At 32.8% G+C, this 19723-nt stretch overlaps 3 protein-coding genes across 5 annotated transcripts; 1 reads left to right on the top strand and 2 right to left on the bottom strand.

Annotated features, from left to right (window-relative positions):
- The first annotated feature begins 452 nt into the window (after positions 1-452).
- LOC133312300 (uncharacterized) lies at positions 453-10778 on the top strand. Its single transcript, XM_061513469.1, has 13 exons — positions 453-682; positions 1591-1642; positions 2138-2406; positions 2488-2562; positions 2648-2706; positions 2853-2988; positions 3726-3822; positions 3931-3997; positions 5660-5758; positions 6348-6437; positions 7352-7506; positions 9899-10000; positions 10125-10778. The coding sequence occupies exons 3-13, from the start codon at positions 2154-2156 to the stop codon at positions 10267-10269; spliced, it is 1278 nt and encodes a 425-aa protein (XP_061369453.1). The 5' UTR covers positions 453-682; positions 1591-1642; positions 2138-2153; the 3' UTR covers positions 10270-10778.
- A 317-nt stretch (positions 10779-11095) lies between these two features.
- LOC133312301 (uncharacterized) lies at positions 11096-14014 on the bottom strand. 3 transcript variants are annotated; one of them, XR_009751662.1, is made up of 4 exons: positions 13749-14014; positions 13404-13654; positions 11446-11592; positions 11107-11326 (listed from the first exon to the last, which is right to left on the bottom strand). XR_009751662.1 is itself a non-coding variant. In XM_061513471.1 (3 exons), exons 1-3 carry the CDS (start codon positions 13913-13915, stop codon positions 11531-11533), a joined length of 477 nt encoding a protein of 158 aa, XP_061369455.1. In that variant the 5' UTR covers positions 13916-14014; the 3' UTR covers positions 11096-11530. The 3 variants fall into 3 exon arrangements, 2 of the variants coding, with proteins under 2 accessions (XP_061369455.1, XP_061369454.1); XM_061513471.1 differs by having other exon boundaries at positions 11096-11592; positions 13404-13651; XM_061513470.1 differs by having other exon boundaries at positions 11109-11592.
- A 4714-nt stretch (positions 14015-18728) lies between these two features.
- Positions 18729-19487, bottom strand: LOC133312317 (NDR1/HIN1-like protein 6). Its single transcript, XM_061513491.1, has one exon. It carries the CDS (start codon positions 19485-19487, stop codon positions 18729-18731), a length of 759 nt encoding a protein of 252 aa, XP_061369475.1.
- Between the last annotated feature and the right edge of the window lie 236 nt (positions 19488-19723).

Genomic DNA, 19723 nt, shown 5'->3' with positions numbered 1-19723 from the left:
AGAAGGCTTTTGTGGAGGCGTATATTTTTATGCATATGTTTATGAATTAAAATAGTATTTATTATTTAATTTAATTGGTTGAAGAATAAAGTAGTACATATTTTCTTAATTTAATAATTTTTATTTAATTCATATCTTAAGACACACGATAATAAAGATAGTTATAAAAGTAAAAAAGAGTAACTTGGAGCCACAAACAGAAAGACAGAGAATCCATGGAGGCTTTAAAAAGATGGGGTTTTGCAAAATGGGCGCCATGTAAGCGCAATTAGTAATATAATAATATTATTAGTATTAATTATATAAAGCCGCCTAATGCTAATGCCATATTCTAGCATAAGCTGTGTTTGTGTTATAACTTTGGAGGCAGTGTCATACATATCATATGTATAAAATATAAATAACCAATATCATAATGTTCCGCAGTAATTAAAATATAATTATAATTTTGTTCTCAAAGAAAGACTCTCTGTCTCTATTCCTCTCTCTCCCTCCCTCTCTCTCTCTCTGAACTTAGAATCACATTCTTTTCAATTTTAGTTTTTGTTTCTGCGATCTTCAGCCTCAAGGCTACTGTGCTTCTGGGCACCTCTTAAGTTCTCTGCATTTTTTAGGGTTCTTTTGATTCTGAATTGGATTACAACTCTGCTTTGCTAAATTGCTGGCACTCTATCAGTTCATGGTAAGACTCATTAGCATGTGATTCTGAATTGGATTATGGGGTGGAGTTTTTTTCTTTCTTTCTTGGAAATGATAAATTCAAGTGTAGAAATTGATCTTCTTCTTATTAAAAAAAAAAAAAAAAATGCTTTTCTGGGTTGGGTACTGCTTTCGATTATACCATATTGGAAAATCAGCTAAACCCAGTTCAACTTATGTGTTGGGATGAATTCTGACAAGGTCTTTCTTATTTTTTTTATTTTTTATTTTATTTTATTTTTGGTATTTAATCCCAACTTTGAAATCCAAGGTTCTGTGTGTTTTTTCATCAGCCCAATGGAGCATTTTTCTCGTTACTTTAAAAAAGTTTTGAACTTCAAACTTGTGTTATCCACTCCTGGAACATTATTGGTTTTCTGGGGCATTACCGTTTTCCTGATTTATCGGTGTCTTTAGTTGGAGTGATTTGAAGCCGTCACAAGACACGCTGTTTCATCAATTAGTGCAAGGAAGAGATAAAACAATGCAAATATTGCTTTGCGTATCTGCAATTGTTGCTTGTCTTGATTTCTTTGGAAATCCTTTACTCAAGAGTCATAATTCTCATTCTTTGCTGAAAATTTCAGCTGCTTTTTTCTTCAATTTTATGATCCAAAACCTTTTGCTTGAAGCTACTACTTAACCTTGAGGAAGTTCTCATTATCGTGTTGGGTTTCTGTTGTTGGTGTAACGGGGTGCACGGGAAATGCTACCTTTTTGTTTTAGCACCATGCATGCCTGATGTAATCTTTTGAAACCTTTTCTCTTGTTATTATAGTGAAAGTTGACACGGACCGCTCTTGTCATGTCTCATGCCGTTCTTGTGATGTAGTTGATTTTATATCCATATCTTTCTAACCTCAAGTCTCTCCCTGTGAATTTTTGGCGCAGAGAATACCAAAAGTTTTGACCTGACCAGTGAACTGCCAAAGTAAAGGACAAGGTTAGTTAGATATATCTTTGGTGCTTATTTTTAATTATGACTAAAGAGTATGAAATGGGGAAGTAAAATAAAGAAGTGAGAATCATTTATACTCCTGATAAAGGGCCAAAATAAAATAAAATAAAGGTAAAATTAATGCTGCCGAATAAAATATGTCAATTTTAAAATAATATTGAGAGTTCTAGTACAACTTAATTGTAATGCTGCTCGTGAGTAACCTACTACCACACTTCTTTGTTGGCTGACATTTAATTAGTCATGTTGATGGCTTTTTTACTGTTAGTTTATCTTCAAGTTGTAAGTGTCTCTAAACTCTTTTAACTTTAGTTGATGAATCATCATCTTTGTCACTCGAATATATTTGTGGGACTGTTATCCCCATTACTTTGTTCTTAAGTTTGTGCATCTTGATGTCAGAGACAATAGAAACTCATTTTATGTACAGAAACACTAGTTTCTTTGAGTTAATTCACTGTAACTTCTTTGAATCAGCAGGTATAGTACTCAGGACATGGGCTGTCTGGTGTCCACTCCAAAGGATTCTGGTGGAAATAGAAGGAGACCAGGGAGTATCGGGGAAGTTTCTGTCTATGTTCCCGGTCTAAGAATTCCTAAACCAGTTGATTTTGCACAGTCACTTGGTGATTACTTGTCCAAGAATACAGTGGAACGTCTATCTGCTCTTAGAACTCGTATAGTTGTAATGGCTAGCCAAGAAGGTCCGACAATTACAAGAACAAAAAGAAAAAGTGCCACCCAACATGGTTAGTGTTAGCAAGGATGAATCATTTTATAATAAATAAGTTGCTCAAATTTATTGATGCATCACACGGTTTCAACCTCAGGAGGTTCAACACTGTCTGATCTTCAGCAGGCTCTTGAAGACTACTTGCCAGTACTTTTGGGATTAGTCAAAGATGGTAAAGCATGTTTTATTTAGTCCATTTATGCTTGATGCATGTTATTTCCACGTGCCTAGATTAATTGCTTATCTTTTTTATGCAGGAAGCCATTTACAATACAAAGTACAATTTGTTTGGGTGAATCAGGAGGATGATGCAGAGGTAATTGCCAATTTGTTTTGTTTTGTTTAATGTGTACGTGTTTACACCTTGATTTGAATATCTATTTCTATACACAAGCATGCTGATCATCTTTTTTCTCTTTCCTTCACTTTTATTTTTTGGATGGGATTGACACTTTTTTGCAGGAAACAGCCATGTCTAATGCTTGGTATGAAGTGTTGTCAGTTTTGCACTTGATGGCAATGCTATTGCTATCACAAGCTAATTTATTACTTCTTCCTAGAACATCTACTGATGGTAATCAGCCAAAAGTATCAGAAGGTGAGTAATACTGAAATTTTTTTTGCTTCTTTGTTACTTGCCCCATAATCTTATTGCTTATTATACCAAGCAACAGAATAGTTTAGGCTTCTAATTGGAGACTCCAACTCAATGCTGTTTTGAAAACTAACTAATGACACAAGTAGAATAGTCTTGAGGTTTTCAATTAATCTTTCTTTGTGTCCCAACTAGTTTGGGATAAAGGTGATGTTGATGTTTCTTCTTTGTGTATGTGTGATTTTGTGATTACTTGGACCTGTTGCTTATAATTTAAATTACCATTTTATTTGATTCATGGACCAAAAATATGGCTAAAAGGGTGCTTTAATTACCATTAACTTCTCGTTTTTCACGTATCTTATTGAACTTTGAAGAAAGATATGTATTTTTTTTGGGTTCTTTCTTTTACCTGTCATGGTTGGTGGAAACTTCTTGTCAGTAAGTCCTGACAGGCATGCATAGCATATGTAGTAACACATTCTCTGTGTTTTCATGTCTATCTGTAATTGGGAATGGAAATTTTATCTTGTTATTGACAGAACAGAATAATATAATTTGCTGTAATTTTTCTCACCTGTTGGTTATATATTCTGGTAGCTGATTAAGTGGAAAACATATTCTTTGTTGTCTTATATACTGCAGTACTTTGTTTTTAACGATGCCGCTTCCTTGATGCCCTTTTATATATTTTTCCTGCTATGAAGTTTGAACTTTTGGTAATTACTAATTACTGACAGAAAGCAGACGAGCTTCTGTTGATATCTTTTTAAAGGCGGCTGGGTTTCTGGATTGTGCTGTCAGGAATGTTCTTCCACAGTTGCCTGCTGAACTCAGGTATGTACATGGGCAATGCAATGGATTCACTGTCACACTGTTCTGTGTAATCTAAACAACCATCTTCATTGTTTTTTATTACTCTTCTCACTATTGGTTCTAATTTAGGAGAAACTTACCAGTAGACCTTGCAGAAGGAGTTCTTCGAGCACTCTGTCTACAAGCATTGGGACAGGTAGTAATGTTTTTTTGGATGGACCTACCAAATGAATTGTCATGTGTCTTGTAGTTCATTGTGCATGCTTCAATTGGAAGATACCTAGCAGAGAATTAAGAACTGAAAACCTATCATATTTAGTGGCTAAATCCAATGTGTCTTGTAACTCTATTTAATGTGGCCAACTTCTTGTCCAATATTCTTCTCCCAAATCTATGTTGCATATTCAAGCAAATGACTAATAGAATTGGCTTTCCTAGGGTGTATTTATGTATCTACTATTACAATTGAGAATGGACTATGCCTACTCAACGCAAAAAGCTAGCTCAAAGGAGGATTATTGCTCAATGCACAAGTGTGGACAATGGCTGACTAATAGTTTTGTACTTTTTATAACTCTAACATGCCCTATCATGCAAGACTCCATTGGACTTGAAGTGTGGACAATGCACAAGCCTATCTTTTCTTGTACGAAAAATTAACTTTTATTTAGAAGAATGGGATTGGGAAGGATCGAACTCTAGATTACTTGGTCATAAAGGCTCTTTATACCATTTAAACCAATTGGGTCTAAACCATGATAGAACTGAGAACAGACTAGGCCTAATTCAACCCCAAAGGCTAGCTCAATGAGGGAGGATTGCCGTTATACCGAGTCAATATGGGATCTTGACACACTCTCCTCTTGCCCTGGACTATACATCTAGAGCATGAAGTTTGCAAGACTAGAAATCAATGGGTGGCCCAACATCAAGGGTGTGAGCGGCTCTAATACCAGATTATGAGCTAACTATCCTAGAATTCTAAGCTATTAGATGAAGGCATATGAATGGTTTTTAAACTTTTATATCTCTTAAATCTACCATGAAATTACACTGATTATTTATTTAAAATTTCAAAAGACTCAGATAAATTAATAATAATGCTACAATTCAAGGAAAAAAAAATCTTTTCTATGACTAATGGTTTTGACTGCATGTCACGTTAATCAATATACTTTGTGTAAAGAGAATACAAGGACAAGCAGATTCAGGTAGCTTTCATCTTAAAAAGTTTAAAGAAATTTTCTGAGTAAGCGGATACAAATAAGTTTGGCTCAGAAGGCTAGCAAAAGAAAATTTTTATTGCATGTTGAATTTAAATCTGAGAACAACGTATTGGACTTTTAAGTATCTTATTACTTGATTTTGTTGCTCTAATTAAGAAAAGAATGAATAGATAAGGTCTATAAGGATGGAATGAAAAACAGTATTTACACTAAATTTCAAGTCAAATTCATATCTTAGTTCTATTGGCATATAAATTGTAAATTTTATGAATTGAGGGTGAAAATTAAAGCTATGAAGGGATTAAAAGGGGGACATTGTCTGCTGATTGCAATCATTTTGATTTAACTCATTATGCATAAATTCCTATAGATTTTGTTTTAGTTAACATATTAGCCATGGAGTTTTGGGTCCAATAGTGCACTGTTTCCATTACGAATGTGTGATTCAAAACCATCGGACTTTTGTATATATTTCTCTCGATCTGGAGTGGGGAATGTCATGTAAAATGGTACTAATATTGAATGGAAAACTGAAAAGGGGGAATTTTCACTATATAGATACCTTTTCGTTCTCTCTCTCTCTCTCTCATCTATTTTGGATATACTTGTTTGTTTATTCCATGGTTTAATAGGGTGTGGATATCCAACTTGGAATGGCAATTGATAGTACCAAAGCCACTCTTGCAGTGAAGCGTAGACTTGCATGTGAGATGGTGAAATATTGGCAACAGGTACAAGTGATAAGCTTTTAATTGTTTTAATGACTATAAAAAATTGATAGGCATATCTAATGGGATTGTGGGAACTGTCATTTTACTGCTGGTGCATTCTTCTGTTTGCTTTTAGTACTATGTTGACTGCTAATTTTATTTTTCCATATAAATTTTCAAATTTGATCTCTGTAGAATAAAAGAGAAGTTTGTTTGAAGTATCAGAACTATTAATCACTTCAAATATATTGCGTATCATTGTGTCCTATGGAACAAATTATTTTGGGATTTGCATTGTTTAAGTGTTTTTTAGCATGATCTCTGTAATGTTGATGAATTTGTTGGTTTCCATTTAAAAGGATTTTGAAACTAAGTAACTAACTAGTCTCAGTTATTTCTCAATTGATCCTTTGTTTTATTTGTGTATTCCCGAGTTTCCTATGGGATCTCTAACTTGTTTCTCTTGGTTCTTAATTTATGGCATTTTTTTCCTAATACAAAACTTTGTTCCAATTCTATATACTGTGTGTATGTATATGGTGCATAAGTATGTTAACATGGGTGCATTTATTCAGCATAAATTACTTTGTTTACATTGTTTAATTTGCAGGCTCAAGATAATATTATGAACCTTCCGTTAGCAAATGGTTGGGGTGAAAAACACCGCCTTTATGTGAAATGGAAGTATGCTGAAGCAAAGGTTTGTGCTTTTTCTCCCCAGTTATTTGCATCTTGGTATTTAATTATTTCTTACTCCATAGTAATACAAGTAGTGTGGAATTCTCTGGTTTACTAATTGCCTTGGGCCAATGAATGCAGATGAAGTATAAATTGACTCAAATAATGGATTGTCCAAGATAAAATATGGAGTTGGTGTCGAAACTTGAGATTCAATCTGTTTCTTAGGAGATCAAGTTTAGTTGGAATTGGCTATAGGGACATATGGTTAACTGTGCATAACTGATCTACTTTTGGGTAGTGACTGAAATCTGAAATACTTGCTCAGGTTGATGCTAAAGGCTTTATTGAAGAATAGAAGAGAATCATTAAATCTTTTCTAAATTCTAATGATAAAGGATCCAAAATGCCTTGAAATCCCTGGACCATAATGTTATAATTGCAAACCTTTATTACATTCTAGTTATATTTGGTAGATGAATTAAGAGTGCCCTTGAATGTTGTGTATGTTATGCTGTACAATTGGATCATTGGTTTTCTTGTTTTGTCTACTGCCTATTGTTTGTAGTTTTTCCCCTTAAAAGTTCTTTGCATTTTTTCTTATTTCTTTCTTTCTTTTGGTTTTTGGGGGTGGGTAAACAACATTTTTTAGAAGAAAGATATTGTCCATTTGGTTGTGGTTTCAGCTTCATTAATGAAATGTGAACTGTTTCTAGACTCTTGACGATATTATGCTGAAGTCATTTGATTTATTCTTATTTTTAATACCCTTAATCTTACTTGATGAGACCTAGAGCAGCACCTCAGCTACTGGCCTATATAGTTTCTTTTGTTTTCAAAATATTCATGTATAATTCAGGAACTAGTATAGAAGGTGCATTCAGCAGAAACAAGTGATGTGAAGTTGTTCACATGTTTATTATTTTGATTTACCAGGCTGCAGCATATTATTATCATGGTTTGATTCTTGATGAGGGAAATACAGAGAAATCACATGGGATGGCTGTAGCTGCTTTGCAAGCAGCGGATGAATATTTCAAAGAAAGTAAGAAGCTGTGCGAGGCGTTCAATGCAGCAACTCCATTGTCAAGGTTATCCATTATATTCCCTTGTACACACTGATGATATGCTGTTATGTTGGGTGTTTGTTTGAATGTTTTTGTTTTTCAAAATTGTTTTGAATATAAATTTTGAAAATTGATTTTGAAAGTAAAAGAACAATAAAACTTGTTTGAGTATAATTAGATTTAAAGTTATAAAGAAATTGTAATTATTTACAAAAATGTCATTAATGAAATTTCATAATTACAAGATTGCCACTGTAAAGTAATTTAAAATTAAAAAGAAATTAAATTTATTTACAAAATGCCATTAATAAATTCTTATATTTACAAAATTGCCACCGCAAAAACAGAAAAATCAAAAAACAACTTTTGAAAACATCCCTATGTTCTGCTTTTTTAGTTTTTAAAATAAAAAATAAAAAATCATTGTTTTCAGAATCATTTTTTAAAACAACCTTTTCCAAACAGTTTTTTTATTTTTTTGTTTTAAAAACTCAAAAACTGTTTTTGAGAATAGAAGTTAATCAGGCCCGTATTTCACTCAGAAAAGATGTTTTTACTTTTAATTTTCGAAAGCTCCTTCAGCCAACGGTTAATACTTGAGTCGTGTGTTCTATATAATGTGATAGCATCCTTAATTATATTGACCCCATGTGTGGAACTGGTAATGAGTACTTGTTATGTTATGTATGTTCCAATTTCCATTAACCACGCAGTCATTTTTACTTATTGTATTAATGTGCATGGCCCAAGCACAGATGTTAAGATTAAAAGAAATGTTTAGAATAAATGGAATGAACATGATACCTTTGTGATTGTGGGTGGGCCAATGACCTTAATTTAATACCTCATTCTTTTGAGAGATTGGCAAGTGTTTCTGATAGGATGCTGCTAAAGGTATAAGCTAGGATGAGTTACAGGGGATTATTGGAGATGGAAAATGTTGTTAGTGAGAATATTCTAGAAGGTTGAGTCTGTTAGAGGAGAGAAGGAAATAATGCTGAGGTGGCAAAGCTGTTAGAGGAAATAAAAGGTGAAGAGTGGCGTGAGCATGAGGAGGCTGGAAAATTGGGAGTTCTTGGGAGAGATCAGTGCCTCTTTAATTGCACTGAACCAGCCTCTGGAATTACTGTAGTTGATGTTCTTATTTTAATTCTGCATTTATCATTCTGTCATAAACAACCTTGTTATTGTATTGTTTCCTTTGATTAATATACAGAAAATCCAGATTTCTGGGCCAAAAGTCTTGTGTTGCTGCGTTTATTTCTCTGATTAATTTGTCAGATCCTATCAATTGTTTCTCATGACACTTTTGGCATGTCAAGTTCTTATTCCTTTAGCAAATGAAATTTGTTCTACTAAAATTGCTTAGCTGGTCATATATATATATATATATATAAATGCCTGTTTGAAAGTTTGAGCGGCTAACCGAGTAGTACGAAGCTTGGGTCTTTGGTGAGGTTTGGTTTCTGACTGTTGTTTATGTGCATGGCTAAACTTCAGACATTTACTTCCACTTTAGGAATGTTTTGACTCTCAGAGTTCAGTTTGTTAAGTGTTTGTTTCATTGCTATCTAATCTATCAAATTTTTGTTCCTTCTTTTTGTTTCAAAGAACAATGAACTATAATAATCCATTGCATTTCTGTGCCCTTGAATCTTTGAAATTGTGAAAGTGAAACAGCTTAATTTGGCATCCTTGTGATTCTTGAGTTTCTTCCAGTATCTTATACCTTTGAAAGTTTGATCTTTGTTTCACCTCTGAAAGTAAAATGGTTTTTTGCCCTGAATTATGGAAATTATTAAAATGATGATGATGAATAAAAATTGGAAACTATGGGCTAATCTCTCATTGTCTGTTGACGATATATATATATATATACACACACACACACAAAACAACCTTACAATATTTTAGCAATATTCTCTGGTTTATTTATTTTATTTTAATAAACTTTGGGAAAATTATTAGGATTCTCAAAGAAATTATCCACTCCCCTTTTGTTTCCCTTGAATGTAATGCAGCACATTGGGAATGGCCAATATCATATACCCTCAAAAAGTAGTAGTTTTCTACGCCTATTTCTTATCCAAGGACAGGGTCACCACTAGGTTAAAGGCCTAATGACCTCATAGCTGAGGTTATTTCATGTACATATGTTCAACTCTTTGATATGAACATTTAATTTTTGTTAAGAGCATTTTCAGGCACTATTCTCGTTGCTTTATTCATGAGTTGAACCTAATCATTGAGATCCTCAGATTACCATGGTTTTGATTTATTAATCATATTTTTTTTTGCATATATTTACTGGTTCATTGATTATCCGATTAATTTAGATACTTCTCTTGAAGAAAAATAGCACCTTTTTTGGTTATATGTTTTTTTATGGTCCATCTGACTGGCAGTCATGGTGCAGAAATCCACCACTTTGGGGGACCATGAAATATCTCTGTGAAAAAATTCCTAAGGATACTTCAAGCAAGGTGCGGATAAACCGCGATCTGTACTCTTATGAGAGGTAAACTTTACGGGTTGCATGAGTAAATTGTTGCCTAACTGTAATTTCATAATTATTCTTGCTTCATGAAAAGAAGCACAATGACTAATTAAATCATGTTTTTTCTTGTTAATGTTTATTACAGAATCATGGAGACAGCACCAACATTGCCTGATTTTGCCTTGGCCTTGAAACCAGATGACTATCAACTTCCTCCGGTGGATCCCTCTTGGAGAACAGAAAACGTGAATGGGGGACAAACCGGTGCCCCCAACCATCTCAAGGGATGATAAATGATAAAACCTTACCAATTTGAAGACCTCAGAAATGCCAGCTTATCTTAAACAAGGATGTTAGTCAACTTCAAGCTTCAAGCTAAGAAGGGTGGTTTTTCAATGCTTGTCAATATGAGAAGAAAATTTAACTATTTCTGACTTTTTCTCTACGGTTTGCCTCTTTTCTTCTTAGATTAATTTCCTTCCTTCATCCAAATATTTGAAAAAAAAGGGCCTGCAACTGGAAATAGAGCTTCAAGTTGTGTTCAATGTAAATTGTCAACTGGGGGAAATGAAAGGGTTTCCTTGCCAATACCCAAATAATAAGATTGCTGTTTTGTTTCATAGTACAGGCAGTCAAATCCTCCATTTTTAAACCAAGTTGTTTAAGTGATCGTGTGTAAAATTGACTTGTGCATTGCAGAGAAAGAATGATTTCCATTAGGTTGCGTTAAAATTCGAAAGAATTTGAAGTGGACGGGAATTTAGGACATTTTAAACAATAGTGTACCATGACAATTAAACCCTCTAAGTAAATACTGTATTTTGTTCATGGCGTAAGATAATATTTCAGTTTCTGCAGACAGCAACATTACCGTAACATGCCGCGAAACTTATTGAAATGCGTATCTCATTCTCATGCAAGATTATTTTTGCTACAATTTTTTTTTGGTATGTGTAAGATTAATTTCACTTGAAAATAATTTGACTTATATCTTATTGTAGTGAAAAAAAGATACTACTTTAAATAGGAATAATCTCAAGTCTTGTTAAAGATCAGGATAGTTCTATTCTACACCATACAAATTTCCGTTTGAAGTCTGTTTGAAAATTTTAATATCACATGTAGTTTCATAAGGCCCACTTATGCTGCTGAAAATTTCCAAACTATACCCTACCCGAGTTCACGTACGGACAGGGTAGTGTTCCCCTAAAGATTGTTAATCCCTTATATCAATTAAGCTTAAGCATTTGCTTTTTAGTCTCAGTAACATGGCCAGGGAACTTATATAAAAACATAAACAATAAAAAAACTTCAGACTTTACACCTCGGATACTTTGGCAACGTTACCTACGAAAAAATTTCCAGTGCCCCTATCAGAATCCAGGAATATTTCACCTCTAAAAACAGATTTAATACAGTGATACTTGTCATTGAAAGAGAAGTGAATGATACAGCATAGGACCTACTTTTGCATGCGTTAAGCAGCTTAAATGGGATAGGGATTTTCAACACACTGCTTCAAATCTTTTAGGCGATGCAACAAACTGCAATCTAATCTTCTGTGCCATTTGTATCATCTCCTTCAGCCAACAGCTTTTGCTTCTCTTGTTCCTCTGTAATGAAAAACACAAATTCATCAAAATTGCTCCACATTCATGCAAAAGCACACAAGTAATCAAACGAATATGTAGTATTTACAAAATCAAGCTACTAAGATACCGATGTTTAAAAACTAAAAAGAGCAGTTCCCTTTATCCAACTAACCAGAATTCATAGATAAAGAATCTGCATACACATGGCCATTAAAACTGTAACCAGCAGAAACAAAAGAAGAACCTATGAGATTTCAAATTGCTAACAATACTGAATTTCTGAGTAACATATATTTACAAGATTCGCATAGCCGCCTAACTTTTGGGGGGGGATCTAAAACACAATATTGTTTTAAAATAGAATGTTGAAAGTCATTTAATTTATAGATTAAGCATGGAATAAGGATGCTCCTTTCTATAGAAATGTCAGAGAAGTATTGACCATGATAAAATTAGTTAAGGCCAAAATGCACCTATGGTCTTTTAAGTAAGTCTCAGCTCTTAAGTTTAATTTTTATCCCTAACCTTTTATTTGTTTATGTAACGTCTAATATCTTACAAAAATGTCACCAATTTTGCCATGAATACTCTGTTTCAAGGGCTAACATAGATTGCCTACATGACACACAAAAGACATCACAGTGGCAAGAACTTGACAGATAAACATTTGAGTCATCCTATTTGGCAAAAAAGACAGCAATTATACTTCTATTATTCCTACTTTCCTTCTCTTCCCTAATTTCTATTATCTACAGCTCTAACTAGTTTTGAAGACCAAAATAGTCTCTAATCCAATTAAGAACACTCACTGACCCACCATTTTGCTAAATATCTCAACCCAACAAGGATAAATAAATAATAGCCATCAGTGAGCTAGAAATTTTTTTCTTAAATCTAGCAAACAGTAAGACATGGTTGTCGCCAACGCCTTAGAAGAGAGAGTTCTGAAACTCTCTAGAACCCCCACACCCCCCCCCCAAAAAAAAAAACTAAAAAGAAAAGGAGGATAGAGAGAGAAATTGAGAGGAAGAAGAAAATGAATAAAATGGTGCCATTTGTTGTCTAGAACATTGATTCAAATATTGTTGGAAATCGACAATCACACAGAATCGAGAAAACAGAAAAAGAGATAAGAGTAGAGAGATTGACACGATGATTTACCCTGGTTCACCCAATATAGGCTACGTCCAGCTTGTCTGTACTATATTCACCTCACCGCCACTCGTTACAAGTCTCTCGGTTTACAAGGCAAATATAAATAGGATTACAAGAAACCCTAACAGCAGCTATTCATGGGCCCAAGCCCAAACTGCTAAGAAAATTACAATAGAAACAGAGGCCTAAACATTACCTAGCCTCTACGGGCCTGGGGGCGCTGCCCCCCGGACCCCAGCCGGGGCGGCTCCCTCGGACCCCCGCCCGCTCACCTGGGAGCGGGACCCCAGTTGCCTTTCTGCTGACCCCGACAATTAGGGCCAACATCATCATGTGAAGTATGAGCCATACCCAACAAATATCACCAGTCAAATGCTTGTCATTCACGTGATTGTTACATAAACAATTATTGTTAGTCCGTCAATAGGAATTGGCATTTAAGATGAGATTTTATAAGACATAGGACTTAACCTAATTGAAACAAATAAATGTTTCAGGGCAGAGCTGAAACTCGAGGCAAACTTAAAAAAGGATAAATAGTATAGTTTTGCCAATAATCAATATATAATAAGGAAAACCACAAGGATTCATTAACTGAAAGTGAGGGCAAGAAAATTATTTGTTTTATTACATAAGGTGTGGATAATTAGCATAACGAAGAGACTCATAAATCATACCCATAAGTTCATAGAGAGCCTTCTGAGTTCGCTTCTCAATCTTATCAAGCTTCTTCTGAACATCTCTCCGCAGATCCCAATTTGGTTTCTTGGGAGCAATATTCAGAAAGGGATCTTCTTTGGCCTCAGCCTCAGGTGGAGGCGCTGCAGCAACTGGGTCTTCAAACTTTGGCAACACTGCAGGGGCAAGCTTCCCTTCCTGAAGGTGTTTGTCATGAGGAACATAGTTACGGAACTTCATGCTCAAACTTCTACAACAAAAAACACATAATCTAAGTATAATTGTGTATGTTAATTGTGTTTGTGTATCAAATAAAAGGCAATAAATAAAGGATAGATAAATACTCTTGTTGATCTTGATCTTCATTATCATTAGGTTCAGGTTCAGGTTCAGATTCAGGTTGAGGTTCAGGTTCGGGAGCACCCGACAATTCTTGAGCAGCTCTCAGAGCTAGAAGCCTTTCCCGACGGGATGCCACAGCTTGCTCAATCGATTCATCTTCGCGACCCATCTTTGCTTCAGAATCAAAATTTCTTCTATTATCTGTGTATATATAAACCCTAATCCCTTTCTATACTTAAGCCCCTCCAACTCCAAAGTGGTGAGTTAAATTCATATGGTTGTGTTACATACGGTGTATTAGATTATGATTTTAAAAGATTTTTTTTGAGATAAATTTTTTTTTTCATTTTAAAAGATTATTTAAAATTAGAGCAATTTAAAGATTTTTTTTACATTTCATAAGATTATTTAAAATTGGAGGAATTTAAAAACTTTTTTTACATTTCATAAGATTGAATTTTAAAAGATTTTAATAGAATTTATAAGATTTGAAAGAACAATATGAATTTATAAGATTTTAAAAAATTATATAAATTTTTAACAAACATTCAAAATTACAAGAGTCGATAAAAAAATAACAAGAAAATGCAATGAAATTAATAAAAAAAAAATAAAATCTAATATAATTTTTAACAAACATTTAAAATTACTAAACAACAACTTTTCATATGTCTAAAGTTATACTAGTCCTCCATGCATTACCATTTTCTCATTCCTGCTCTTGGATTTGACAGTTGAAAATTATCGTCTTTATTTTTGGAATCAAAGCTATGCATATATAATTATAAGATCCAATTTTTTTTAATTATTAAATTTGCATATAGAACCTAAAGTTCATAATAAATTTTCATTTGAAATTTTTTGCAATTAATCTTGAAAACCTTGAGGTTTTTGTTCTGTGTTATGAGAGTTTTCTAACCATATATTATATGCATATTTTTATTAAATATTCTAAGAAAATTTCAAATCTGAATTTTTGAGTTTTATTATATTTAAGTTTAGAAAATTTCTCAAAAAATTTTCAATCGATACATTGAAACATTAAATTACTTTGAGGCTTTTGAAAAATAATTTTTTAGTTATTTATTGACACAAAAATTGTTTGAAATACTTTTCTATAGTGAAGGAATTTCGTTCATGAATATATTGTTACGAAATATAGGGTTCATATTATGAAAGTTTTAATCATTCTTTAAATTGATATTGTTTTATTGATGTAAAACGAAAATTGGTTTGAGGGTTTTAGTTTCCCTATTACTTTCCCACTATTTTATGTTGTTTTTAATACAAAAATCACATCTTTTTGTACTAAGAAAACTACGACCCGTAGATATAAAAATAACTTTTTAAATTTCTAAAATTTCTCAAAAATATGTTGTTTTTGAGATAAATTATATTAAAATCTCATTGGTTTGTTGTTTCTGGATTGTTTTGTGATGAAGATCGCTTAAAAATAAGCTATTTTTGAGTTTTGACAAAGCTCCCATGGCGAACCCGATTCGAGCAGGTCAACCGGCCAAAGGAAGAAAAAAAGACTGCAATAGAGAAATCTCAAGAAATCCAAGAGGGTAAGATGAGATTGTGAAAGAAGCATCATATTTATATTTCTTTCTAAAAAGTCTTACTAAATCCACATCAATGAAAAATTCATTAAAATCGTTATTTTTTTGAATACCACAAGATTTTTTTTTCATTGTTTAAAATCTTAATTGAATACCAACAAATTTGGACGGACTCTAAAATACTCTTTTAAAATCCTAATCGAATACCACGTGATTTTTAGTCAATATATTAAAATATTAATTGAATACCAATGAATTTTTTTATCCAAAAATAATTCAATAAATTTTTTTGAGATTCCAATTCAATACACCCCTATAAGTGTAAAGAAGCCGGACAACCTATGACTCGATAATATTATGCCAAACTTAATTTATTATATATAATTAAATAGAACAGATTCAATCAAATAAAATAGATTCAGGTCTAAAAAAAGTACATTTACAAAGTAGGTCATTAATCTTTCTTTTACATACCAAACCTATAAACTTATAGTCCAGCTATATCATATTATTTATTTTAAATAAAATAAGTAAATTATTATTTTAATTATTTTGAATAACAAAATAAGATAAAAGTTATACTTACAAACTATTTTTATTTTTAACATTTTATAACCATATTTTAACCATTGATTTTCGTCAATCAACGGTTATTATTTTCTAAAATTAATATCATTAATTAATTATTAATTTACAATAAATGATAATCATTGAAATACAGAAATCAACGGTTAAAATATGGTTATAAGAGGTTGTAAATGAAAATATGTTCTAAGTATAACTTTTATAAAATAAATTATTTTAATTATTATTTTTTAATTATTGAATGTCTAATAGGTTTAAACAGGTCTAACCTAAGACTTTTATTTTTTAAATAAAGGTCAGACCAAATTTATAATGGTTAACAGATCAAGCCAGGTCTAAAGTATTTTATACAGATTTGACCTATTTAAGCCAAAGCCTAGCTGGGTCCAACTTATTTACATCCCTATATATATATGGGATGTTTACAAATTATACTATATACTTCCGGAAGTACACTGGGTTACACTATAAAAAAATTTGCAAAAATTTATAAAATTTTTTTGTAAATGAATTATTCCCCCTATATATATATGAAAAAAATATTTCTCCGGCAACTTGAGATAAGTTTATCTTCGGCCACCCCAGAATGACGTCGTTTTGTTTATTTATTCCTTATATTAATTGATTTATCTTTGAATGGTTATGATTCCCATTTTCTCTCTCTTCCTTTATCACAATTGATCTATCTTTGTACGGTTATGATTTAGTAGCCGGAGATAAAATTATCTCAAACAGCTTGAGAAACGATAAGCCCTATATATATATATATATATCAGAAAAATATTTCTGCAGTTAATGCAGATAAGTTATCTGCATTTATTTCCAAAACGACGTCGTTTTGGGATTAAAATATCAAAAATTATAATTATAAAGACTATAATAACCTGAAATAAATTAAAATTACAAAAACACCATGATTTCTGCCTCAAAATGACATCGTATTGGGCTTACTGCAGATAACTTTTCTGCATTAATTGCAGAAAAAGCGAACCATATATATATATATATATATATATATATGTATGTATATGTATATATATGGCAAAATGATTGTAAAGTGACTACGTCTTTTTTTGTGGGATAAAGGAAGTTCGCGTTCAAAATTAATTGTAGAAAATAAAAATATTATATTTATTTCTACCTTTGTATGATTATGATTTCCCATATTTAATACTTTATATTTATTTCCACCTCTGTACAGTTATTATTCCCCGAATTTAATGCTTTTACATTATAAAACGACGTAGTTTTATATTACTGCACCAATTCTTAGATGCAGTCACTTTACATCCGATAAACCATATATATATATATATATATATATATATGTATGTATGTATGTATATGACAGGTTCTTTTTACACCAGTGTAAGACTAACAAGTCTTACACCACATCTCAACCGTTGATGGACGGAAATCATCGGTTGGTATTTGTAGTATAATTAATGATTAATTAAAATTAATTAATTCGTATATCTTTCAAAGTTATAATCGTTGGATGCACGAAAATCAATGGTTGAGATGTGGTGTAAGACTTATTAATCTTACACTAGTGTAAAATGATCCTGATCCTATATATAGATATATGTGTGTGTGTAAGAGTTAGAAGTTTTATATCCAATCTTGAATATTGATCCACTTGTATCCAATGGCTCAAATTACTAAAAAAATTAGAGCTCTTAGATATAAGTTAAATCAACGTTTACAAAATTAAAAGTGTAACTTACATGGATTAGGATCATTATAACATGACATATATAAAACCCAATATATTAAGGGAATTACAAATTTCCCATAATTATACTTCTAACAGTGAATCTTACATATCGTTTTCAACTGTGCATTAAAAAAAGAATTTAGTGTTTGTCATTTTAAATGACACAATTTTGTGTCATTTTTAATGAAACTACGTCGTTTTGATGTGTTTTGTCATTTTCTCTAATTTATAAAATTAAAAAGAAAAAGAAAATGGAAGAGAGATAATGTAAAAACTTACCGAAACGACGTAGTTTCATTAAAAATGACACAAAGTTGTGTCATTTAAAATGACAAACATTTTCCCTTAAAAAAAAAGACAGCTATGTCCAAAATTAATAATGAAATTCATTTGTAATGGGACGATTTTCGGTATACTAGTAAGGGACATGTTAACGGGACTTTAGCCCATTAAGCTAAAAAATATTTATCATTCTTCGTTATACTATTTAAGTTATTTAAAAATATAAAGCAATAGAACAATAGAAGTGTTTCTTGATGGTGACGTGTGGATGTTGTGAAAGCTGTTGAGATGTGACGATTTTTGTTGCACTGTTGATGATGAGTAATGACTTCTGTTCTTATTGATGACATAAAGCCTAATCAAATTTGCTTTTAATTCTTTTGCCACCATGACATGTTCATCTTCTGTACACTAAAAGCGAATTAGGCTCTTGTTCTAATAATCAGTTAGGAATTCACCTAAAAGATGTGTATTTGGTAATGAGGATTTGTAAGATTCAGCATCAAAAGATATGCTACGGTATAGAAATGGAGGTGTAAAGTCTGTATTGCGTAGAGCAACTATTCAGACTCTCTCCAGTAAAGTTACACGTTATTGTGCCCTCTTTCCTCTCTCTTCCCTTTCAAATCTAATCCCTCAATTGGAGAAAGTTTGACTCAACTTATGTAGTTTCTCTTAATAATGATAAAAATAAAAATCGAAGACAATACAAAAACATTGTAAGGAACTGCTGCAATAGCAGTTTATTATTCATAAAAGAATGAAATCTTCCAATCCAAAAAAAAAAGAATAAAAATAAATCACATGAGCTAAGGCAAACTCTACCATCATGGAAATTAAATTTTCATTCTGAATTTACAGTTGCTAGCCTTGATGCTTATCAGATTATTAGATGATAAGCTATCGACAACCAACATGCATTCGCCCAAGACTCTCACCTTCTTCAGCTTCAACCTCCCAAGTTTGATGGCTATTGGTGCGTGGACCTTGAGATTCAATGGAATGCGTCCTGTTTGTTGTTGTTGCTGCAGTGCTGTCATTAAGGTGCTTCCAGATTGCACTTGACCAGTTAAGGACACATTGAGCACTGTTTTGTTCTGATGACCTTGGTAGAATTGGGGTAGTGACCCTTCACAAAGCTTTGTGTTTGTGTACCACACACTCAACTTTCCACTTTTTTCATAGTAAATACCAATCTTCTTGTTTGGGTTGTTTGCAGTGATCTTCACATCAAACTTTGCATACAGACTCAGGTCAAAGTTAAGCCTCAGATCACTTATCCTCAGGGTGTTAACTGAGTAATTGGGAAGTTTTGGTTTGAAGATTAGGTAAAGGGCTCCAGCTGTTGCTGCCAAGATAATGAGCAAGAGGGCAAGCAAGCTTAGTGTCCAACATATGCACTTGCAAAAGCAGCTTCTTTTTGGTTGTGTAGGGTATATTGTTGGCATGGCATGTAGTAATGGAGGATGGTGCTGCACCTGCACTGGGCTACCCTTTTCTGATCTTGAGGAACCTGGAGGTACCAATGGGGTTGTTGGGGGTGGTGGTGTTTCCACCTTCACTGGGTGGATCCTCTGTCTCTGATGATCTGCCATGAATAATATAAAACTATGCAAAGTAGTTTGCTGAGTGCTCTTGTCTCTCAGATTTTGTGGTGGTAACACCCTTTTATTTCGTTCATGTCGACACTGGGCAAGAGAACCTTTGGGTCATATTGCATATGTTGTGGCTATTTCCTTATTTGACTTCTAATTGTGAAAATACTGTTAGGGAGTAGGTTGATTGGTCTCGCAAAAGGTATCTTAGTATGGTTACCTTCTTCACCTACAAA

This window comes from Gastrolobium bilobum, unplaced genomic scaffold, assembly GCF_033153095.1.
Source record: "Gastrolobium bilobum isolate Gb01-03AN ecotype WA unplaced genomic scaffold, APGP_CSIRO_Gbil_v1 utg10651, whole genome shotgun sequence".
NCBI lineage: Eukaryota > Viridiplantae > Streptophyta > Magnoliopsida > Fabales > Fabaceae > Gastrolobium > Gastrolobium bilobum.
Note: the sequence above shows the minus strand (reverse complement) of the source record. Positions and strands in the feature narration are given on the sequence as shown.

Coding starts and splice junctions, on each gene's coding strand:
- LOC133312301 (XM_061513470.1), bottom strand. CDS start 13,915: ATGGGTCGCGAAGATGAATCGATTGAGCAAGCTGTGGCATCCCGTCGG. Junction 13,655..13,748: donor GAAGATCAAGATCAACAAGA/GTATTTATCTAT, acceptor TTTTTGTTGTAG/AAGTTTGAGCATGAAGTTCC. Junction 11,593..13,403: donor GGCTCTCTATGAACTTATGG/GTATGATTTATG, acceptor TTTTCATTACAG/AGGAACAAGAGAAGCAAAAG.
- LOC133312300 (XM_061513469.1), top strand. CDS start 2,154: ATGGGCTGTCTGGTGTCCACTCCAAAGGATTCTGGTGGAAATAGAAGG. Junction 2,707..2,852: donor ATCAGGAGGATGATGCAGAG/GTAATTGCCAAT, acceptor ACTTTTTTGCAG/GAAACAGCCATGTCTAATGC. Junction 6,438..7,351: donor GGAAGTATGCTGAAGCAAAG/GTTTGTGCTTTT, acceptor TTGATTTACCAG/GCTGCAGCATATTATTATCA.
- LOC133312317 (XM_061513491.1), bottom strand. CDS start 19,487: ATGGCAGATCATCAGAGACAGAGGATCCACCCAGTGAAGGTGGAAACA.